This window comes from Uloborus diversus, chromosome 2 (genome assembly GCF_026930045.1).
Source record: "Uloborus diversus isolate 005 chromosome 2, Udiv.v.3.1, whole genome shotgun sequence".
NCBI lineage: Eukaryota > Metazoa > Arthropoda > Arachnida > Araneae > Uloboridae > Uloborus > Uloborus diversus.
The window spans coordinates 140379627-140400297 of NC_072732.1; the positions used below are offsets into that span (position 1 = coordinate 140379627).

At 31.7% G+C, this 20671-nt stretch overlaps 1 protein-coding gene across 1 annotated transcript in view; it reads right to left on the minus strand.

Annotated features, from left to right (window-relative positions):
* The window catches only part of LOC129217375 (netrin receptor UNC5B-like), a 408265-nt gene that overhangs the window by 163149 nt on the left and 224445 nt on the right, over positions 1-20671 (minus strand). Inside the window, 1 exon segment of the mRNA XM_054851665.1 lies at positions 1959-2123. Within this exon segment, the coding sequence (XP_054707640.1) occupies positions 1959-2123 (165 nt within the window).

Consider the following 20671-nt stretch of genomic DNA (forward strand, 5'->3'; position numbering starts at 1 on the left):
TTTTATTTTTCGAAAGATTGAGAAGATAATAATGATAATATGATTTTAAAAAGTTTTCAGATAGCATTTTGTTATTAGAGACTTCGAGCTAAAGAAACTATATTTTTTCGTGTCCGAATTCTAAAAGGCAACGAAACCAAACTACATGTTGCCAATATATAGTTATGAAGTAACGAATGCAAAGTTTGGCATACGATAAATAAAAATTATTAAATGGAATAATTCAATTTGCTGTTTTTTTTTTCTTTTGCTAAATAAATTTACTTTTAACTAGCAAACGATATTTTTCTCAATATTTTTCAGATTGCTAAAAGTATACGTATGGTTGGGTGCTTCTTCAAATATTAAGCAAATTATCCTGGTAGCTTTTAAACGTTTTTCTTCGCAAAGTGCCTAGAAAATGGCTTAACAATAAGAAGGAAAAAGTTTCTGCAAGCAATTTTTTAACTTTCTTCAAGCATATCAATTTCAAACCAGAAATTTCTACATGTTCACCAACATGGCAGCCCCGCTGGGCTTGGCGTTTTGCCCAGTCAGACGTCGACTCATAAAAGGTCATCTTCAGAATCATTACAGGGAATAATGAAACGTTCCCTCTACTCGGTCTCCTAATGTCCCTCCCACGCATCCGAAACGGGGCACACAATGAGGGGGCCCCACTTATAATCGTTCCAACTCGGAACTATAAAATTTCTTTCCACTCAATTAAATTTGATCGAAGTAAGAGCCTTGCTGAAGTCGCGTACAACGCTCTCTTGAAGTAGCAGTGGAAAGTCCTTTTTTTTTTGTCCAAAAAGAAGAACATAAAGCGGGAAGGAAAATGATATAAATCGAATGAAAAGGGTGGTTATTTCTAAAAGCAATCATTCTCCAGACAAAAATTTCGAATTTCTTCTGGCAGCGTTACTTGTTCGGGAGTTCTCGTGAAATTTATTTTCGCTTTGTTTAACCTCCTTTTGTCGATAAAAATAAGCAATGCTCATGTTCTTTCCCTCATTTAAATGAAAATAAGAATAGTTATGACCACGGAGCAAATATAAAACTCCCATTTTATTTCATTTTTATTGTTATTTCTGATGAAAAGTACGATTTTAACGATAAGAAAAATTTAGTAACCAAAGAAAATCGAGCAATAAATTCTTAATGTTGCGTTACGTATTTATGCAAAAATGGCAGAAATGCGGCAGTAGTAGTAAGAAATCAATTTTGGAAAAACATTTCTTTTCTGAAAAATTATTTTAAAAAATGAGTCAGAGTAACTTGAAGTTGTTCTTAGAAGAAACAAAATTTCACCAACGAAAAGGCAAATTTCATCATTATTAAGTACTTGCAAGGGGAATTTCATTTATTAAAAATGAAGATAATTCAGGAAGCTGTGATAAGTGACAGAAACTGCTGGGATTAGAAGATGGATAGGGATATGAAGTAAGGGTTATGATATGGGAGGGGGGATATGAAATAAAAACTTTTTCAAGAGCTCTTTAAAGGAAAAATACAGCGATATCAATAAGTTTTTTTTTTTTTTTTTTTGACTTCTGTATGGGAATACTCGACATAACTCCCTATTTGAGACAACAAAAATGTCAAGTAAAAATGAATAAATAAATATACATACTACGTAAAAACCGAAAAATGTTTTTTTTTTATGTAACTGCAAGTAAAATATGTTTTGTACATAGTTATAATATAACTATTTTTGAAAGCTATAAGAAATGCACTATGTTGATTTTGACCTGCGAAATAGAAAAAGGGAACTAATTCGAGATAATATACATTTTTTATTTTTATGAAAATGGCAAAATATTTATTTTTCGTATTGGATACTTTTTTCATGTATTTGTTATTCTGCGTTGTAAAGAAAAGTCATTACAGTACATGAAGCGTTTAAAAGTACAACTACGTATTAATTATGAAACTAGGTTCCATGATTTAAATGGTACTGTGCAACGAAATCTTACTTTTACATAATCCTCCTGTGCAATTTGTAGAAACCAGATCTTTGCCGGCGCAGTACCTGCCACCATTGGAAGGGCTGGGGTTAGAACAGGAACGTCGTCGATGGTGGCGGCAATCCAGTCCACACCCAGACCAAGAAGACCAGGAAGTCCAACGACCATCTACGGCTGGAAAAAAGAGACCAATTTTTATTTTTAAAGAGAGAGTATGATGTTTTAAAACTTTGCTAATGCTATAAATCAAAATGTAAATTCAGCTACTAATTTAAAATCGTTTTACTAATAAAATTATCAAAGACAAACAAGCAAAGGAATGCAAATGGATTTCTTAAAGTTTTCAGTGTAAACACGTGATAAGTTCAAACTGAAGATATGCTAGAAGAGTTCGAAATTATCGAAATTTTCCGATATTTTGATAGATATCCGAAATTTTCAATAAGCAAAACTAAAGTCTCCAAAATAGTAAAGGCATCCTCATCATATTTTATTTTGTTATATTATAATTAAAATATGTAGATTTAAAATTAAAGTTTTTTTTCATTATTTTTATCTAATATTTCATTTTACATTACTATCAATTTTAATGGAGTTAATTTAGCATTAGCTGTTTTACTCATTTTTCTTCTGTTAGCTACTTTTACACAGTTGTATGATTAAGAAATAAAAATATGCATTAATCAGTGCACTCATAAGACATTTTCATTTTTTCTGAGCGATGTTTAATATTTAATTACACTTCTGATATGAATTAAAATTGTTACATTACTAATAATTTTATTTACATAAAATACAAGTAAAAAAGGAATATTATAGTACTTTGTTACATTAAAGATGTAGCAATGCATCAGAAAAATGTAGTACATAACTTTTGGTTATGTTTAATAATAAATAAACAATATTGCTATGATTAATCCACTTTTTATATTGAAAAAACCATAGTTGAAAAAATAAATATCGAAAATATCAAAATATCATGATATTTTAAAAATAAATATCGGATATATATATATCATGATATGTATCGACTGAAATATATCGACGAACCCTGTATGCTTGATTTAAAAAGTTTTTCTAAATCATGCTCTATATCAAGTTCTCAACGGGTCCACAGATTTGGGGGGGGGGGGGGCACAGAAAAAAAATCAAAATAGAGGAGCCATGAACCTTGCGAAGGGGGCCACCATTAAATTTTTTGAAACTGGTAAAAAATCTTTGGCATGAGAAAAATATTTCCTGATTTCTTACCAAACCTATTACACAGAAAAAATTTTAATAAAATTGTGGAGCGTTTTCTCCTCAGAATGGGAGAAATGTCATGGTCAAAATTGAACAAAATTGTTCACGTGGATAGAACATTGATGACGGTCATTGATAAAATGGAAGAACTGATTCAACTAGTTTCTAAAATTATCGAGTGCATGATATTTCGCGCAAAAGAGCAGAGAACGATTTTATTCTCGATGCAAAATGATTTATGGTACTATATTATGGATTATATGACATTATGGAACTATTAATATTTTATTAAGTTTCTTAATTTTTAGATTAACATAGTTTTGATGTTTTTTAACAATGACTGAAAAATGAGGCATTTTCCTACTCATGAATTGACCATTGCTATTACTTTTTTTCCAATATAATCTTCTTAAAGTTAAGATGGTTGTATAGTTATTTTATAAAATTATTCTTACAATAATAAAAAATTGTCATGTTAATGATATTTCACGAAAAAGAGCGGCGAACGATTTTATTTTTGATGCAAATGATCATAGAGCTATTAATATCTATTAAGTTCCTTAATTTTTAGATTAGCATAGACTTGATTTGTTTAACAATGACTGAAAATGGAGACATTTTGTTATTCATGAATTGAACATTACGCCCCCGGGTTCTGAACTGAGGTGGCCAGTCGGTTGATTTTCGAGATGTAGAAAATCATCAGCGCCCATGACGTATGATTTATGCGGCATCTGAAAGATCCGTTGGGTATTCGTTTAGTTTTGAATTCCCTCGGCAAAATTAAGTTCCTAGTGCAGTTTCGCATCAAATGAGAGCCCAGGTGCCTCCATCTGGTGGAAACTGGACGTCAAAAACTTCTTGTATCATGCATCAGCGGCTTAATGGTGTCACAGAAAAGACTGATTCCTTGTCGGGGAGCGTACTAGGTCTGGTAAAGGCCAAATGGCTTCTTACATATCCCCATTAGAAATGAAAAAAAAAAAAAAAAAGAATTGAACATTGCTATTACTTTTTTTTTCAATATAATCTTCTTAAAATTAAGAGGCTTTAGTAGTTATTTCATAAAACTACATTCTTACAATATATATTTTTGCCTTTCGTCATTTCAAGATTTACATATTGAGACAAAATGCTAACATATTGAAAAAATGTTCTTGACTTAAAGCGTTTGAGATTTTAAGCACTAATCTTTTGAAATAACGGAAATTCAACTAATAATATTTTCAGTGTCTCTCTTTGACTTCATTTTTATGGAAGTTCATGTTTACTTTTCATCTAAAAAGATGAACTTGACTTTAGAGAACTCTTTTAATCGTGAAAACGTTTGACTTAATTTGGAACCTGAATCAAATGAGAGAAGGAGAGAGATGATACTAGTATCAATGTTAGTACATACGAGTATAGGCTCATTTATTCAGAATGAACTTCTTGTTCATTAAAATAAGAAAAAAAAATTTTTAACAATAACTTGAATTTTTCAAATCCATTACATTAGTTTAGCAATGATGCAAAAATAAACAATTTTATTTAAAGAGAACATTAAAAAATATTATGGAGCTGAAGACCTTAATTAATTTAATATCCCAAAACTAACCCTTAGCCAACATTAGTTAACTAAGCTAACTAACGGTGGCTAAGTAGGCCCTCATTTGGCTCAGTACCATTGCCAATTGTAAAACAGCAGGAACATAATTATCCATAGAAAATCCTATTCATTAGAATTGCTAGGAGTGAGGTAATTCCATCACACAGACATTTTTATCATCACTGGCGATTTCTCTATTCTTTCTGTGTCAGAGATTTCCTTTCCGAATTTCTTCTTTCTTTTCTGTGGCAGATTCCATTCGGTTGTCTCCCTGATGGATAATCCATCAAAGTGCGGATGCCTCCCTACTCTGATTACCGCTTCATTAAATAAGAACTTTAACACTTGTAGTTCTCTTTTTCGTTCCCATTCCGAGCTTGTACTTTTTCTTTTTTCGTTTAACTCTCTTGGAATCCTAAAAGCGATAAGTTTTGGACCATCAGTTCCTCGCCATCAGTGACTTCCAGGAGCAAGTTCAGAAATAGAATTCTTTTGATGTGCAAAATGGCGCATAACAATGGTTCTAAAGTTTTGATGCAGTTTCGACTTTTGAAGTATATTTGGGAATGGGAGGAGAAAAAATGTGAAAAATGAATTTTCAAAAATTTAAAACGGATAGCGCAGAAATTTGTTGAAAACAGACGAAATACGAAATAAAAGACGACGTTAGTAATTTATGATTGTTTCGTAAAAGATCTGTCATGTTAACAAAATACTAATGGTAGAAATTAATCAAAAATATGAAAGCGAAGAAAAAAGTAAAAATGGAACAACATATCTACTCAACCTAACTTTTTAAAGGCGTTTCAAGTAGTAATGGGCATACTGTAAAAACACTTATTTTCGAGAGTCGTAATTTTCACGTAAAAGAAGATACCGGTGATTTTGCGAATTTCGTGAAAACAGAACCGAAAGTTGATTACATAGATAAAATTGAAATACTTCGTGAGGTTTAAATTTTCGCGATTACAATTGATTTGCGAAAATAAGTGCTTTTATAGTAACTGAATAATAGTAATAATAATCAAATCACTTGATTGGTCAGGATCATTTGAGAGCTCTGCTAATACTTTTAGATTTTGAGTGATTTTTTTTTTCCATATGATCGGAGTTGAAGAAAAGGATTCATCACACGAGTAATGTACTAGTAGCATTCATATTTCTGTAATTTATGGTATCTGAATTTCTTTCATGCACAAAAGATTAATTCATCTTTTGTGCTTCTTATCTTTTGTGCATGAATGAAATCCGAATATAAATTTTGGGAAATATAAATATTTGACACATTTTATTCATGGGAAAGAGATTTTTTCTTGTGTTTTCGAGCATTTAACTTTAATGAAGTTTCTTAAGTAAACTCAGCAACACTCGAAGAATTTTTTTTTATTCATACTTACGTCTTTACGTCAAGTTGAGCAGGCGTGGAGCAGTGAGTATCACAGCACAGTAAATTTATTAAATTCTTTGCTGAACTTTCCTGCCAAAGTGCGAAACAAACTGGCAAATGTACTCTTAAAAATGTTTTTCATTCAAAAACGAAAACAGTAAGCGAAGTATTTCCATTTTATAGTGAATTTTTCTACAGTTTCATAGTCCCGCAGTTGAGATTCTGCCCGTTATGCAAAACAATTGCGGAGCTATAGCTGGGGTAAAAATAAACTGACAGTATTGTAATGCTGTGATTATGAATTGCTTAGCCTTCCTAATGCTGCAGGGTTAGGTTTTCCCCAACTATAGTTTTGAATAAGTTTCGTAGTTAATTTTGGGAATATTTTTATGGCGTAAAAAAAACACAGTTCCATGAAAATTGCCTAATGGGGTCGTTTCCAATATTTTAAAAGTATTTTCTTCTGAAAGAACATGCTTAAAAACATAGGTTCTAACCATTTTTTAAATAATTTGTTTAAGTTTAATATTTTTAAAAAAATACTTAAATCGGTGATCTTTCATTGTTTACATTTTTTACCGATGACATCACAAATGATGAAATGCCATTCTGTGTTGCCATTCACAGAGAAAAATATTTAATTCGCATCTTTACTCACGTTTATTGGCAACGATATGGTTGATAGCAAGCGTAGAGCTAAATTTTAATTCGCTTCATGATTATAATAACGTGGAAACGCGGTACAAAGATGCGCCAAAAAGCATCATTTGTGAGGTCATCTAGACCACGCCTAGTTTGAAAAATCGGACATTTAAAAAAAATTAATTAAAAAATAACTGTTGGGAAAATGAAAGAATTTTCTGGGTCCATGTTATTATTTTTTTGCTTATTCTATCGATTTCAGTGACTAAAAGTACTACTTTTGAGTGAAGGAAATAACTCCATTCCTAGTACTCGATGCGTGATTTCCTTCACGTCGCTTGTCTTTTTTCTCATAAAATTTGTAATCATTTATTCATGCAAACTTATTATGCTTCACGTGATAATGTAACGCAAAAATTTTTAACTCGGATAAGAAAAATATTTGTTTTTCGATAATTTTTTCATTTAATTGAACGATGGGTACCATCCAACACCGGTGATCCAGTCATCCATAGAACTTACCTTACTATAGTCTAAATAACACCGACATAAAAAAAAAAAAAAAAATATATCGTTTGCAAATATGACTATCATAAAATTTCAAATCATCTTGTGTCTGCGGTATTTTTAAATTATTTTAAATATTTATTTGTTTTGAATATACCTAGATGTTACGAATTTCCGTAGCATCTAAGGCGATTCCGTAGCAGTTGGAGAATATGCATAGAAAATGTAAGAATAAATCCATAAGTTGAGAGTACTTTGAAGTTGAATAAACTTATACGAAACAATTACACTAATCGCAAGTTAACATTATAGCTTATTAGTAAAAAAAAATATTTTTCAAAAATATGTAGTTCTGTATATTTTTTGAAAAACACAATCGTATTTGGGAAACAAAGAATATAAAATTATAGACCTTTTTTAAAAAAAATCAGTCCAAAATAAGTCGAGTTTACTCACATAACTCACATTTTTACTCACATAATTCAAATTCATAGAAATAGGTACATTTAATATTAATGAGCAGCCGAACTGAATGAATAAAAAAATCTGTTGATTATTTACATGGAATTAAAATTTATTTTTAGAATAACCCTAAGGAGATTAAACTATTAATTTCTACTTAGTTTAATGACAGACGAAAGTGAAAAATTAATAATGTTTCAGTGATAGTCAATTCGTTTGTAGAAGGTCAGTAGTAACTAACGATTTACTATTGGCGCTTTTAATGCTATCAAGGGTTAAAAAGCTTTGTTCTTATAGAATGTAATCTTCCAAAATATATTTTAATGGTTCGAATGGGTTTTAAAATTCAATTAATCCTCTCAAATGGATCAGAATTATCCACTTACTTTCACTTGTAGCAGGGTTCGTGATTTTTTTTTAATTTAAATCTGATTTTTTTGATTTAAAACAGATTTTTTTAAATTTATTTTAAAGAGTCTTCAAAATTTTCTAGTTATTAATTACTTCACATTTTTAACACAATATATTTCATACAACAGATGAATACATTCAGCTTACTTTTAAAACTAAGATAAGTTCTCTAACTATTCAATACATTTTTAAGATTTGTAAATACGTTATAATACTTAGTTCAGAAGTGATTTTGTTTTATGCTATGCTTAAAAATAAGGTTTCCATCATGATGTATGTGTAATTGTAAAAGCATATGTTGAGCAATTACTTTTCTTATAACTATGTTAGTCATGGTGTATCCGAAAAACGGTATATTTTTGTTTGGTTCTGAACTGAATTGAACTATAATTTTGGAGTAAAAGCAATATTATAAGAGTGAAAATCTGTTTCAACACAGAAAATGAGGTCTATGTAGTTTTCCATGTAGAAGTTGGGATTATATTCTCCAGTGTAGCTAAATTTAGTTGCATTCCAAAAATGCAAAATTAATTTATAAAAATAAAATGAACTGATTTTAATTAATAATTTTGTGAAAATATTAACTTGATTTAAATCAATGATTTTTTTTTTAAATTACTTGATTTAAATTATGATTTGAATCAAGCTAATTTTTATGAACGAACCCTGACTTGTAGTAGTAATTTAATTTTATGAAACATTTTAAATAACTAATTTAATTTGTGGTCACCTTAAATATACCCTGAGTCATATTTGTTCTCTTTTCTAGTAGATTGACTGACTTAAAAAAAATAAATAACTAAGTGATTACAGCGCAGAGTATTTTCAAGCAACCACAGAGAGAATATTAATAAATTGAGCAGCAAAAGAAAACAGGAAAATAGAGAGAGAAACGGAGGGTCACTAATGGTTGATCTGTGATTTATACGGCTAAAATCATTTTTATTTTTAAACTTGTGTAATTCCAAATAATAACTTAGTGTAAGTGCATTTAACAAGAAATGAAAGTTAAAAGAGATTTTTCTTTTTGTTTTAAACAAGTGAAACTAATTATAGCTTAGTGGAACGTTACAGTTAGTGTATTTTGAATTAGTGCGCATAGTTTTCATTAATTTATTTAAATTATCATTTTCTTTTTGAGGTGGTTTCAGTAAACACTAACTTGCACTAAAGCTTTGTTTTCTTAATGTTAATGTTTAATAATATCAGATTTCTTCTTAAAAGTAACATTAACAGACGAATAAATAACAATATCTTACAGTTACGTAAGTTAAAGCTCTTGGAGTTAATCTTGTAACGTTGTACGTTCACCACAAATAAATTTATGTTTCTTTATTTCTTTTCATTCAGTATATTTTATAACATAGTCGTTGAGCAATTTATTTCATTAACATGAAATTAGCTTTATTTTCAACCGAAACAAAACGTATTTCTTGATAAATAATGTTATAATAATAACTATAACGTGCCAAGTAAATAATATTGTATGAGTGGCAACAGATATCGATAAAGACGGGAATTAAGAGAAAATAGTTATAGAGAGATATATATCTCTACATAGTACAAAATGAAGTCTCCAAAAAGCGTCTGTTTGTTTGAACACACAAAACTCGATAACTACCCTGTGAAAATTTCGCTGAAATTTTCACAGTATCTTTCTTTCAACACCGGAAAGGTTTGCAGACCGGTTCGAAAAAAAATCGACGAGTAATTTTTTTTTAATTCCAATTCAGGCCCATTTTTCACATAAATTCCCATATGGGGGTGAAAATTATTTGCCCATATTAATATTACATATCGTTGGAAAGGGTAGAATTTTTTGCGTAATACGTAATTTTTTCAATGCTCTAACTTAATTACGGCGGGAGTTATTTGCGTTTTTAGCTCGAATTTTTTTAGGCTTCGCTGAAATTTTGGCATTATTTTCTTCATTAATTTTATCAATAAAAAGTGAAGGAATTGTCCCACAGTTTTCTTTTTGACACCATTGGAAACAGATGCTTTTTTTTTTTACTCCGGATCTAACTCGACCTATGGTCGAAAGTTTAACCCTCTATCTCCATCAGAAAAAAAGTTACAAGCGAATTGAATGAAGTTCAAACAATCTGTTCTCTATTCAAATTTTTTAACCATTTTATTTTGCGTTTCCACGGTAACGTTTTTTGATTCCATTGTTTATTTTATTTCCATCTTTCTCATTTTCAATTCTTAAACTTATTTTATTTTGTGTTTCCATAGTTACGCTTTTTAAATCCATCTTTCGCATTTTAATTTCTTAAAAGTATTTTAATATATTATGTCATCATTGTTTGGAAGAGAAATTTTTCATGGTGTTTTCTTTCTTTTATTTAAAACTGATTTTTGAATATTTGTCACTTACACAACTTTTATTCTCAAGGTAGATCGGGCAAAGCCGGGCGACGCAGCTAGTGTTAAATAAAGATGCATTATTTTTGTAATTAAGTGCATTTCCTAATATTTATTTATTGTAGTACAAATAACAGTTTACTTTCTTTCCACACGCAGAGAGTAAAATAGAGAGCTTAAATATTTCAACGAAAATTTAATACATGTATTGAAAAAAGAGCAAAAATGCAAGATTCAAATTTAGAACTTCTTTGGACGAATATTTCATCATCAAATCCTTAAACATTTTTCCATGTGTTCCATCAGATAAGAGGATTTTTCGGAATAAAAAATAAATTCGTTAACTGTCGTCTGCCGCGGCAGCAAAAATATCCTCGAGATGAGAGTTTCTTACAGTCGACGGTAGATCTCGTTATATTTTCCCAAAGGGAAGGTTCCAGACACCTGTAAAAAAAAGCTAGGGGGGGGGATGCGATAATGACGTGTCCCACTCACCTGCTAGTACTATGGCTTGGAAAAAGGGGATCTTTCGGTAAGATGAAACGGAAGTGAATTTTCGAATCCCTTGTGGAAAAAGATTTCCGTTCGACTTGGAGTGAATGTGTGGAAGAATTCTTTTTTCTTCTCTCCTATTCCTTCCGCCCATCTGCGAAAAGTGTTGGAATATCGAGCTCTTGTCTGAGGATTTAGCGAAGATGTTGGGGACTGGAATGGCACTCTCGTGTTGACAGAGAATTTCCGAATATAGAATACGAAGGCAGTTCCCTTGATTCGAATAAATTTTAAAAATGTCGAGAAAAAGCTAGTCAAGAAGTTTAATTGAAAGATGAAAAACTATTTCCGATTTCTGGAGATTTAGAAAGATTTGTGAAGTAACGCAATTGTTGAAACGTTTATGTAAACTATTTAGGATAATTCAAATCAGAGAAAGATAGCGTTTTTTTTTTTTCAAAGAGTGTAAGGACTCCTTGATTGTTTTTTTGAAATTAATTTAAGAAGATTGATATAGACGAAAACAATAACGATTAAAATAATTATCAGTTCCATTAAAAAAATTAAAAACCAATGTTCTAAATATGGAATAGAATACAGCAGATATCTCTTCATTCCCTGCCACTTAGATTTTTAACGTTCAGAATGCTTGACACTTGATCTTTAATAGAAAAACATTTCACTGCAACATTTTCGAAACTACAATTGCTTTTCCCGCCGTTCTCATGGATGCTGAATTTTTATTTAAAGCACTAAGTATGAAAATTCGCTTGAACATTTTTTTTAAATCGTATCTTCGATTTTCAATGCGTGTAATAAACACTTGTTGAGGCACCAAAAACATGTCTGCTTCAAATCAAAATATTCTTATACACCGCATTTAGTTGCGACATATTTAGTTTTAAAAGCATGTCTTGTTCAGTTATTAACAAGTCTGACCGGGCATGTAAGGGGAACAACAAATACACGCCCGACATGAAAGGCATGTCTGGCAAATACAACTTTCTAGCACTGATCATAATTCAAGCAGGAGTTTCAAAGATTCTGCGAGAGAGAAATACAAATAAGACTGGAGAACAATTTATAAGACAGTTTCTGTCGAGTTCAATAGTTGAGCTGTTTTAAAGTTAAAAAAGCATGCTTATTTTAAAACTATAGTACGTTTTCTTTTACCACATCAGGCAGAGAATGTCACATTCTTCACTTTCTTTGGAAGAGCGCGCAACACGGGAAGCCCTACTGCTCTCCTATTGGCTGTATCAAACTTTTTTTAATTGAAATAAAGTGTTTCTTTTCCTTTTTTTTTCATTTTTATGACAAATTTTAAATTACTCTACTGTCTCGTCATAACGTTGAAGGATCCAGTGGCGCACACAGGAATTTTTCAAAGGGGGGGGGGGGCAGGATCGAATGTCCACCATTTTCATATCATACTCCAATACGCATTCAAATATATTCCTTGGAATTTATCGATTGTCGGGGATAAATATTTTTAAAAAATATTGAATAATTACTTAGCATTTTTTAATAAAATTAATTTGCTAACACAAATACTTAATTAAAAGACAAGAGTTAATGTAATTACTTTTCTCATATTTAAAAAAATAGTTAATAAAAACAGCGAAGCAAAATCATCCTTATAGAACAATTTACGTTCACATACAGATAACATTTTCAGGGAAAGAAAGAGAGGAAATAAAATTTTTATTTTTTCATTTATGAAATCTGAAATTAATCTTACATTTTTAAAAAATTACTTTACGTACTACATCGATGTTATTATTGTCAATTAAAAGAACTCAAGTTTGATGGGAGGGGTCCGGAGCAACTGAACTCACCCCTTGTATGCGTCACTGAAAGGATCAATAAGGAATCTTGACTAATAATAAAGCTGAAAGTCTCTGTCTGGATCTCTGCGACGCGCGTGCGCCTAGACCGTTCGGCCGATTTTCATGAAATTTGGCACAGAATTATTTTACAGCATGGGGATGAGCACCTCGTAGCAATTTTTCGAAAATTCGATTTTATTCTCTTTTTATTCCAATTCTAGGAACTTTTCACCGAGTAAATGATCACAACGTGAGCGAGTAAATTACCATGTTATCATAACGTGGAACCGTAAAACATGGGCAAGCATAGCAAATTGACGAGAAATTCATCATCCATTATTTGTAAATAAACAGGCGAACCAAATGACCTTTTAATTTTCTACTAGGGACAAAGGCGTGCAGGTCCCACTAGTCTATAATAAATCTATGATGTTCATTAGTAAAACAAAAAGCTAATTTTTCATATTGTGTATGCAAACTTTAATGATTGTTGCTTACCTTAAAATCCCCACCCTTCGCTCTTTTACAAGGAGAAAAATGACCTAGAATTTGTGAATTGGTTTCTTTGATACTTACTTAACTTAAAATGTTGACGTGATATACTAAAACTAAGATCATTTTCGGGTTCAGAGACCAAAAAATTACTGAAAAATATAAAAATATGTTACAGTGTAATCAATATCGAGTCGATCATTGAAAAACTTGGGTCGATAAATTGCGTTGTTAAAAAAAAGAGCACAACGTGCATGTGCAATTAAAAAATCCAACGGTATAGGTTCAAAAATTTAAAACATGAATAAACATTGGGGAATAAACTATTGTAAAGAACCTCAACTTTATTAACAGCTACACTTCAAAATAATTGTCCCACTCAAAAAATGTTATTTCTTTTTCTTAAATAATTATACTGAAACACTTCTGAAAGCTCATAAAACACTAAGAAAGCAAAAGTGAAGAATATTTCGATGTAAGTTTTGAGACTTTCCAAGTCATCACGGGCTTCATTAAGCGAAAACGAAGGTATTTCTTCCGTAAGACCATTTAAGATAACATTAAATTAGATTTATGAATTTATTGCTGTCATTTCTTTGCCATAAAAATGCATAATGGGCAACTTTTGGAGCCCAATTAATGTTTTATGGCGCTAGTAATGACGTACTACTAAAGAACAGTTTCAATGAGATGGCACATAATCGAAGGTTGTACTGTTGTTTCAAAGCGTCGATTCATAATTTTCATGCACATTAAGCGCCAATGAAACATTACATTGGTATTGAAAACACTACTAGTCTGCGTTAATGTGGTAAAATTAACGTATTTATTCGCATAAAAAGTGGAGTTTAACCCTAATATTCTACCCCATATCCAAGCTGCCGGTTTTTGAAGAATTAGTTCTGATAGCAAACAGTTTTTTTTTTTTTTTTTTATTAAGGCCAATAAGTGGCTGAAAGCCAAAGAGTTTAATAGTTTAAAATTCTTCAAGTTTATTTTGTTATATTTCTAGTTTGATATTGAATAATAAGTGAAAATCTGGATGTTCTAAAATAAAGTTTGAAACCGACATAGTCGCAGGTCATGTAGTCACAATAAGCGGGCTCTTAATCCACAATTCACTTAGGCGTTTTCTCTGTTGTCAATTCGGAAAATACTAGTTGATTAAAAGATTCATTCATTCAGACTTGGTTTTTAACGATTTTTATGTGACAAATTTAAATTAAAAGAAAAAAGACAAATCACGCAAAACCCTTGAAAAATCTCCTTGGAACCTGCGGTTCCGCGAAAGAAAGTTTAAGAAACTTTGCCTTACATAAAAAAAATAAGTTTTTTTTTTTTTTTTAATGCCAGAAATTATTTTGAAAATTTTCTTCAAAATTGTATCATCTTTGAAAAAGTTAAAAAGCACAAAGCAGTTTCTCAAATAATGAGGAGTACTACTGCTGTAGGAGGTTAAGGGTAGTAACTGCATTTTTTTTCTCATCTATTGTACGTTAGCTTTACTATACAAGCTTGCTTATTTGGTTTCCGTTAAAAAAAAAAAGGAAAAGAAAAAAGAAACGTTTAGCTCCAACATTTTGCTACAGTTAGCACTAAAACCAAAACGTGTTTCTTCAATTATCACGTAAACCCATTGCTTTAGATACTGCCGTTTACCTTTCCACGGCAAAAAACATTTCAATGGTATTTTCGTCATCTAAGAGTCTTTAAATATTATGAAAGTGCTTCCTGTTGAGACATAAATCAAATACAATACTGTGCATCGTATCCCAGTGTTTGAACAATACATTGCATGTTGACTTTACCTTACTATTCAGTTTAATTTTCACGCACCTTTGCCACAATTCCAAATCAAACAATCTATTCACCACTCCAGTTATTGACGCGACAGAAACGGATCCATTTCACGACGCGTCTACAACATACTTACGAGCTTAGAATCTCTTGACATCTTCGCTCGGAGGCACGATTCGAACTGAAGATATGCGTGGTGAGGACTCTGTTCCCCCTTACCTGGCTTCTGGTATCCAAGTGGGTAAAATACAAGGTGAGAGGGGTGGAAATATAAAGGGCACAAAATGCCCACAGGGTGATTGCGGGGAAAATTCAATTTCGACTTTTCTCTAAGTTGGAATCGAATCCCGGGAACAGAATCTGGTTGCTCTAAAGCCTCTGAGAATGGAGATCGAACACAATTATAAGAGCGAAGTGAAGCATGTATTGTCTAAAGATTCGATAATGGAATTTGATGAAAAGATAATGAACGATAACTCTGTAGATTCGTTATTTGTTGGGGATTTTTCAAAGAACCAAATTGCTTTTATATTTTTACCTTCAGCGTTTAACTTGTACATGTTGTGCTTCAAAATAGCTTTCGCGGTGCTTTGGAACATTATTTGAAGCTTTAGGAACGAGAACATACTAAAAATGTGAAACATTTTGTAAAAAAGGAAAATAAGACATTAAATGAACACATGATGAAAAAAAGAAATAAATGTCTTTGTACCGAACTGCGGAAGATAATTGACCAAGATGTAATACGCATAACTTTGCAAAAAGTTGCAGGCACGTATTTGGGGCTTCAAGGAACTCCTTTTTAAATTAAAACAAGAAGTTCCGTCTAGAACTAGACGAACCTACTTTCCCGTATACCCATACTACTTTCTAGTACCTGATCAATATTCTCAAAAATAGCTAAAATCGCAAATTTTTTCAAACATATTTTTTTAAATATTTTAAGCTGATTTCTAGGAATAAAATATTTCTTACTTTTCTTCAAAAAAACGAACAAATAAAACAGCAGCACCTTTTAAACAAAGCAGCTAATACACTTCTTTCCATTAAAAAAATTTTTTAACAGCTTTCAAAACGAAAAAATAATAATAATAAGTTCATTAAAATAAATACATCATATAAAAAAAAATTGTTTCTTTTTCCCCTGTTGCCAAAAATAATTTTTTAAACGAATTAATGCACTTACCAAAATAAAAAAAAACAATAAAATGTCAACTTAAAGAAATAATTTTCATTGTCAAAAAAAAAATCGTCTGCGCATATTTTTCGAGTTTATTCACCGAAAACTAAATACCTAAATTAAAACTTTAGCGTGAAAATAAAAACAAATCATATCAACAATAATTATTTCACAGTTAAAACCACAGCAGCGGAGTCGGAGTCAATCTCATTTTGGGATAAAAGAGTCGGAGTCGAATATCCAAGAATCGGAGTCAGTCATTTGTCCTCCGTGTATAAATGTTTGCCAAAGCTGCGAAGTCAGAGTCGAAGTCGGGGAGTCGGAGTCCAATTAATTGTCGGGAACAGGAGTCGGTGTCAGGTGCCCCTAAATTCTCGGAGTCGGAGTCGGGAGTAGGTCGTCAAGAGCTATTTCCAACAAAGTTTGTTTGAAGTAAATCCGCCTTTAAGTTCGGAATCTATATTGACTTTCAGTTTCCCCTTAGGCGCTAATGTTAAGAATATTTGAACTGTTCAAAATTGAACGAAAACTTGTTCAAATCAAAAAGATATTTTCGATACATGTTTTTTATCAAAAATTTTTCCCTACAAAGTTTGTTTGGAGCCACTTCGCTTCTAAGTTCAAGATTTATTTTTGATTTGAATTTCCCCGTAGGCGCTAATGTTAAGTTTTTTTGAACTGTTCAAAATTGAACGAAAAATTGTTCAAATCAAAAAATGAATTATGGGAATGAGATGTCCTTGCGGAGATCTTTCTAACAAAAAAAAAATTTGTTCGAATCGGACTATTCATTCAAAAGTTATTAGGGGGGGACAGACAGACAGACCGACAGACAGACAGACCGACAGACAGACCGACAGACATTTTCCCCCATCTCAATACCCTACTTTCCAATTTTTAATTTTTCAATATTTATCTAACTATTTTATTTATTTTTGCCTTTTTTTTGTTTTTCGGGATATTTTTAAGATGTATTAAGCCTTCTTTCATGCTTTTTTCTTCTTTCTCTGATTTTTACTGGGAAAGTAGGCTAAAAAGAGGAACTTCTGGATCAAAAGACCTCCTACAAAAAATGAAAATATGTCATCCACAAGTTTATTTCTTTTACATTGAAAAGGGAATTCCTTGGTACCCCGTAACACTTGCATACATTTTTTTTTCAAAACTTACACATATCCTACTTTTTTTAATTATCTTTTGCGTGAATAAAGTATTCAAAATTGCTCATAAATTCCGTAAAGATAAATCCGTTTAAACACGGGTATTCATTAAAAATTGACAACTTCAAGGCATTATATTTCTTATTCTGAGTAAAAAATCTAAAACATAAAACTTAAGATAACAGCAGGACCGACGAGAGGCCATGTCAGCCTATTTAGAAATTAGGGGCCCGGCCCTTGGGGGTGGAGGGCAACTTAAAATCGAAGTAGTGGAAGTTCATAAGTTTTATGGGGAGAGCGGACTAGGCAACCAAACTGGCAAGAAGCCTGCCTCGACTCTCGCGGTGGTCCTGGGTAACAGCTTTGGTAAACTTTTCCATATACAATGATCCGTTTAGAGCTTTTGACGCCTACAGCACCCAGTAACTCCCCCCCCCCCCAGAAGCAACACAATAAAAAATCACCCTAAATATATATATGATTCAAAATTTCCATCTCTTTTTTAGCCTACTTTCCCAGTAAAAAGTCAGAAAAAGAAGAAAAAAGCATGAAAGAAGGCTTAATGCATCTTAAAAATATCCCGAAAAACAAAAAAAAAGTCAAAAATAAATAAAATAATTAAATAAATATCGAAAAATTAAAAATTGGAAAGTAGGGTATTGAGATGGGGAAAAATGTCTGTCGGTCTGTCTGTCTGTCGGTCTGTCTGTCTGTCGGTCTGTCTGTCTGTCCCCCCCCCTAATAACTTTTGAATGAATAGTCCGATTCGAACAAACTTTTTTTTGTTCGAAAGATCTCGGCAAGGACACCTCATTCCCATATTTAGCTTTTTGGTTTGAACTATTTTTTGTTCAATTTTGAACAGTTCAAAAAAAGTTAACATTAGCTCCTACGGGGAAATTCAAGGCAATTCCGAACTGTGAGGCGAATTTGCTTCAAACAAACTTTGTAGGAAAAAGCTTTTGATGAAAAACTTGTATATAAAATATCTTTTTGATTTGAACAATTTTCTGTTCAATTTTGAACAGTTCAAATCCCTTAACATTAGCGCCTACGGGGAAACTGAAAGTCAATGTAGATTCCGTACTTGAAGGCGGATTTACTTCAAACAAATTTTGTTGGAAATAGCTCTTGACGCTGAACTCCAGACTCCGACTCCGAGAATTTAGGGGCACCTGAATCCAAATCCGACTCCTGTGCCCGACAATTAATCAGACTCCGACTCCCCGACTTCGACTATGACTTCCTAGCTTTGGCAAAAATTTATACACGGACAAATGACTGACTCCGATTCTTGGATATTCGACTCCGACTCCGACGCTATGGTTTTAACTGTGAAATAATTATTGTTGATGTGATTTGTTTTTATTTTAACGCTAAAGTTTTTATTTAGGTATTCAGTTTTCGGTGAATAAACTCGAAGTCATTTATGTTTCTACATAAAGATACGCGCAGATGATTGTTTTTTTTTTTTTTTTTTTTTTTTGACAATGAAAAGTATTTCTTTACGTTGACATTTTATTGTTTTTATTTATCTTGATAAGTGCATTAATTCATTTAAAAAATTATTTTTGGCAACAGGGGAAAAAGAAACGATTTTTTTTTTGATAGGATGTATTTATTTTAATGAGCTTATTAATTTTTATTTTTATTTTTTTCGTTTTGAAAGCTGTTGAAGGATTTTTTTTTAATTGAAAAAAGTGTATTAGCTGCTTTGTTTAAAAGTTGCTGCTATTTTATTTGTTCGTTTTGTTTTTTTTTTCTTTTTTTTACGCATCTAATTTTTTTAGATGAGTGAGGAATATTTTATTCCAAGAAAGTAGCTTAAAATATTGGAAAAATATGTTTGAAACAATTTGCGATTTTAGCTATTTTGAGAACATTGATCAGGTACTAGAAAGTAGTATGGGTATACGGGAAAATAGGCTCGTCTAGTTCTAGACAGAACTTCTTGTAATTCTATATGCAATAGAATAAGGTGCGATGGATATAAAATTGCTTTCGTTCCGTGTCTTAAATTTAAGTCTCAATGCTGTTTCCTTTTGAAAAAAACAACACTCTAGGGATTACTGTTTTGAATCGCTTTATCTGATATTATTTATGCGATATTTTTTAAATTGGATCTAATAGAAGGTAGCGACTGAAACGAAGATGATCATGCATTCCACTAAAGGCTCAATAAACTAGGAAATTTTTATTCATAATGATAAAGCTTTACAAGTATTTATTTAAAAACGAGCAAGCATGTTTTGGCAAAAAAGGGGAAAAAAGCCATCACTCATACTCATATCTATTCAAACGGATATAGATTTTAAAATACTTCATTGCTCTACTATTAAGGAATTCTCATTCAAAACTGTTTTAAAATAAAATCTTTCGAAAAGAAACTTCGCGCAGACATATTTTACTTCTATGAATAATAAAATTTTCTTATTGATAATTAAAGTAATATTTCGTTCATAATGCAAATGATGCTCCTTTATAACGTAACTTTTCCACAAGATACAAGGTAGTTTTAGAGAACTAGTCGGCTGGGTGGCGCGGTGGTAAGACGTTGGCCTTCTGCGCCGTGGACTTGGGTTCTGACCCGCGGTGCCCTGTCGGTGGATTTTCGAGAAGCAGAAAATTGTCAGCGGTCATGTCGTATGATAATGCGACTTGCTAACGATCTCTTTAGTATTCGTTTGGTTTTGAATGCCCACCGCAAAATTAAATAAATCCCTACTGCAGTTTCGCATCGAAGAGAGCCCAAGTGCCTCCATTTGGTTGGAAATTGGGCGTCAATATTTTCTGTGCCATTGACATCCACACCTTAATGGTGGTACATGAAAGACTGGGTGCCGTATCAGGGATTGCAATATGTCTGCAAAAGGCTAAATAACCTAACGCAGAAAACTAGAAGAAGGGGAAAAAGAGTTTTAGAAACAATTTCCAAAACCAATGAAAATTTTAGCTCCAAGAATAATGAACCAAATAGAGACATAGTTGTAAAAACAGCATTGTTGCATCCAAAACGTAATTTGTTCAGCCTAACTATAAGTATCCATTTACCAGTATCAAAAGAAAAGTTGAGCCATTTACGATTTTAAACTAGATCATAAGTAAAATAAACACGTACATGTGTGTATCCAATGCCATATAACTGTGTCTATCTCCATCCAGTTGG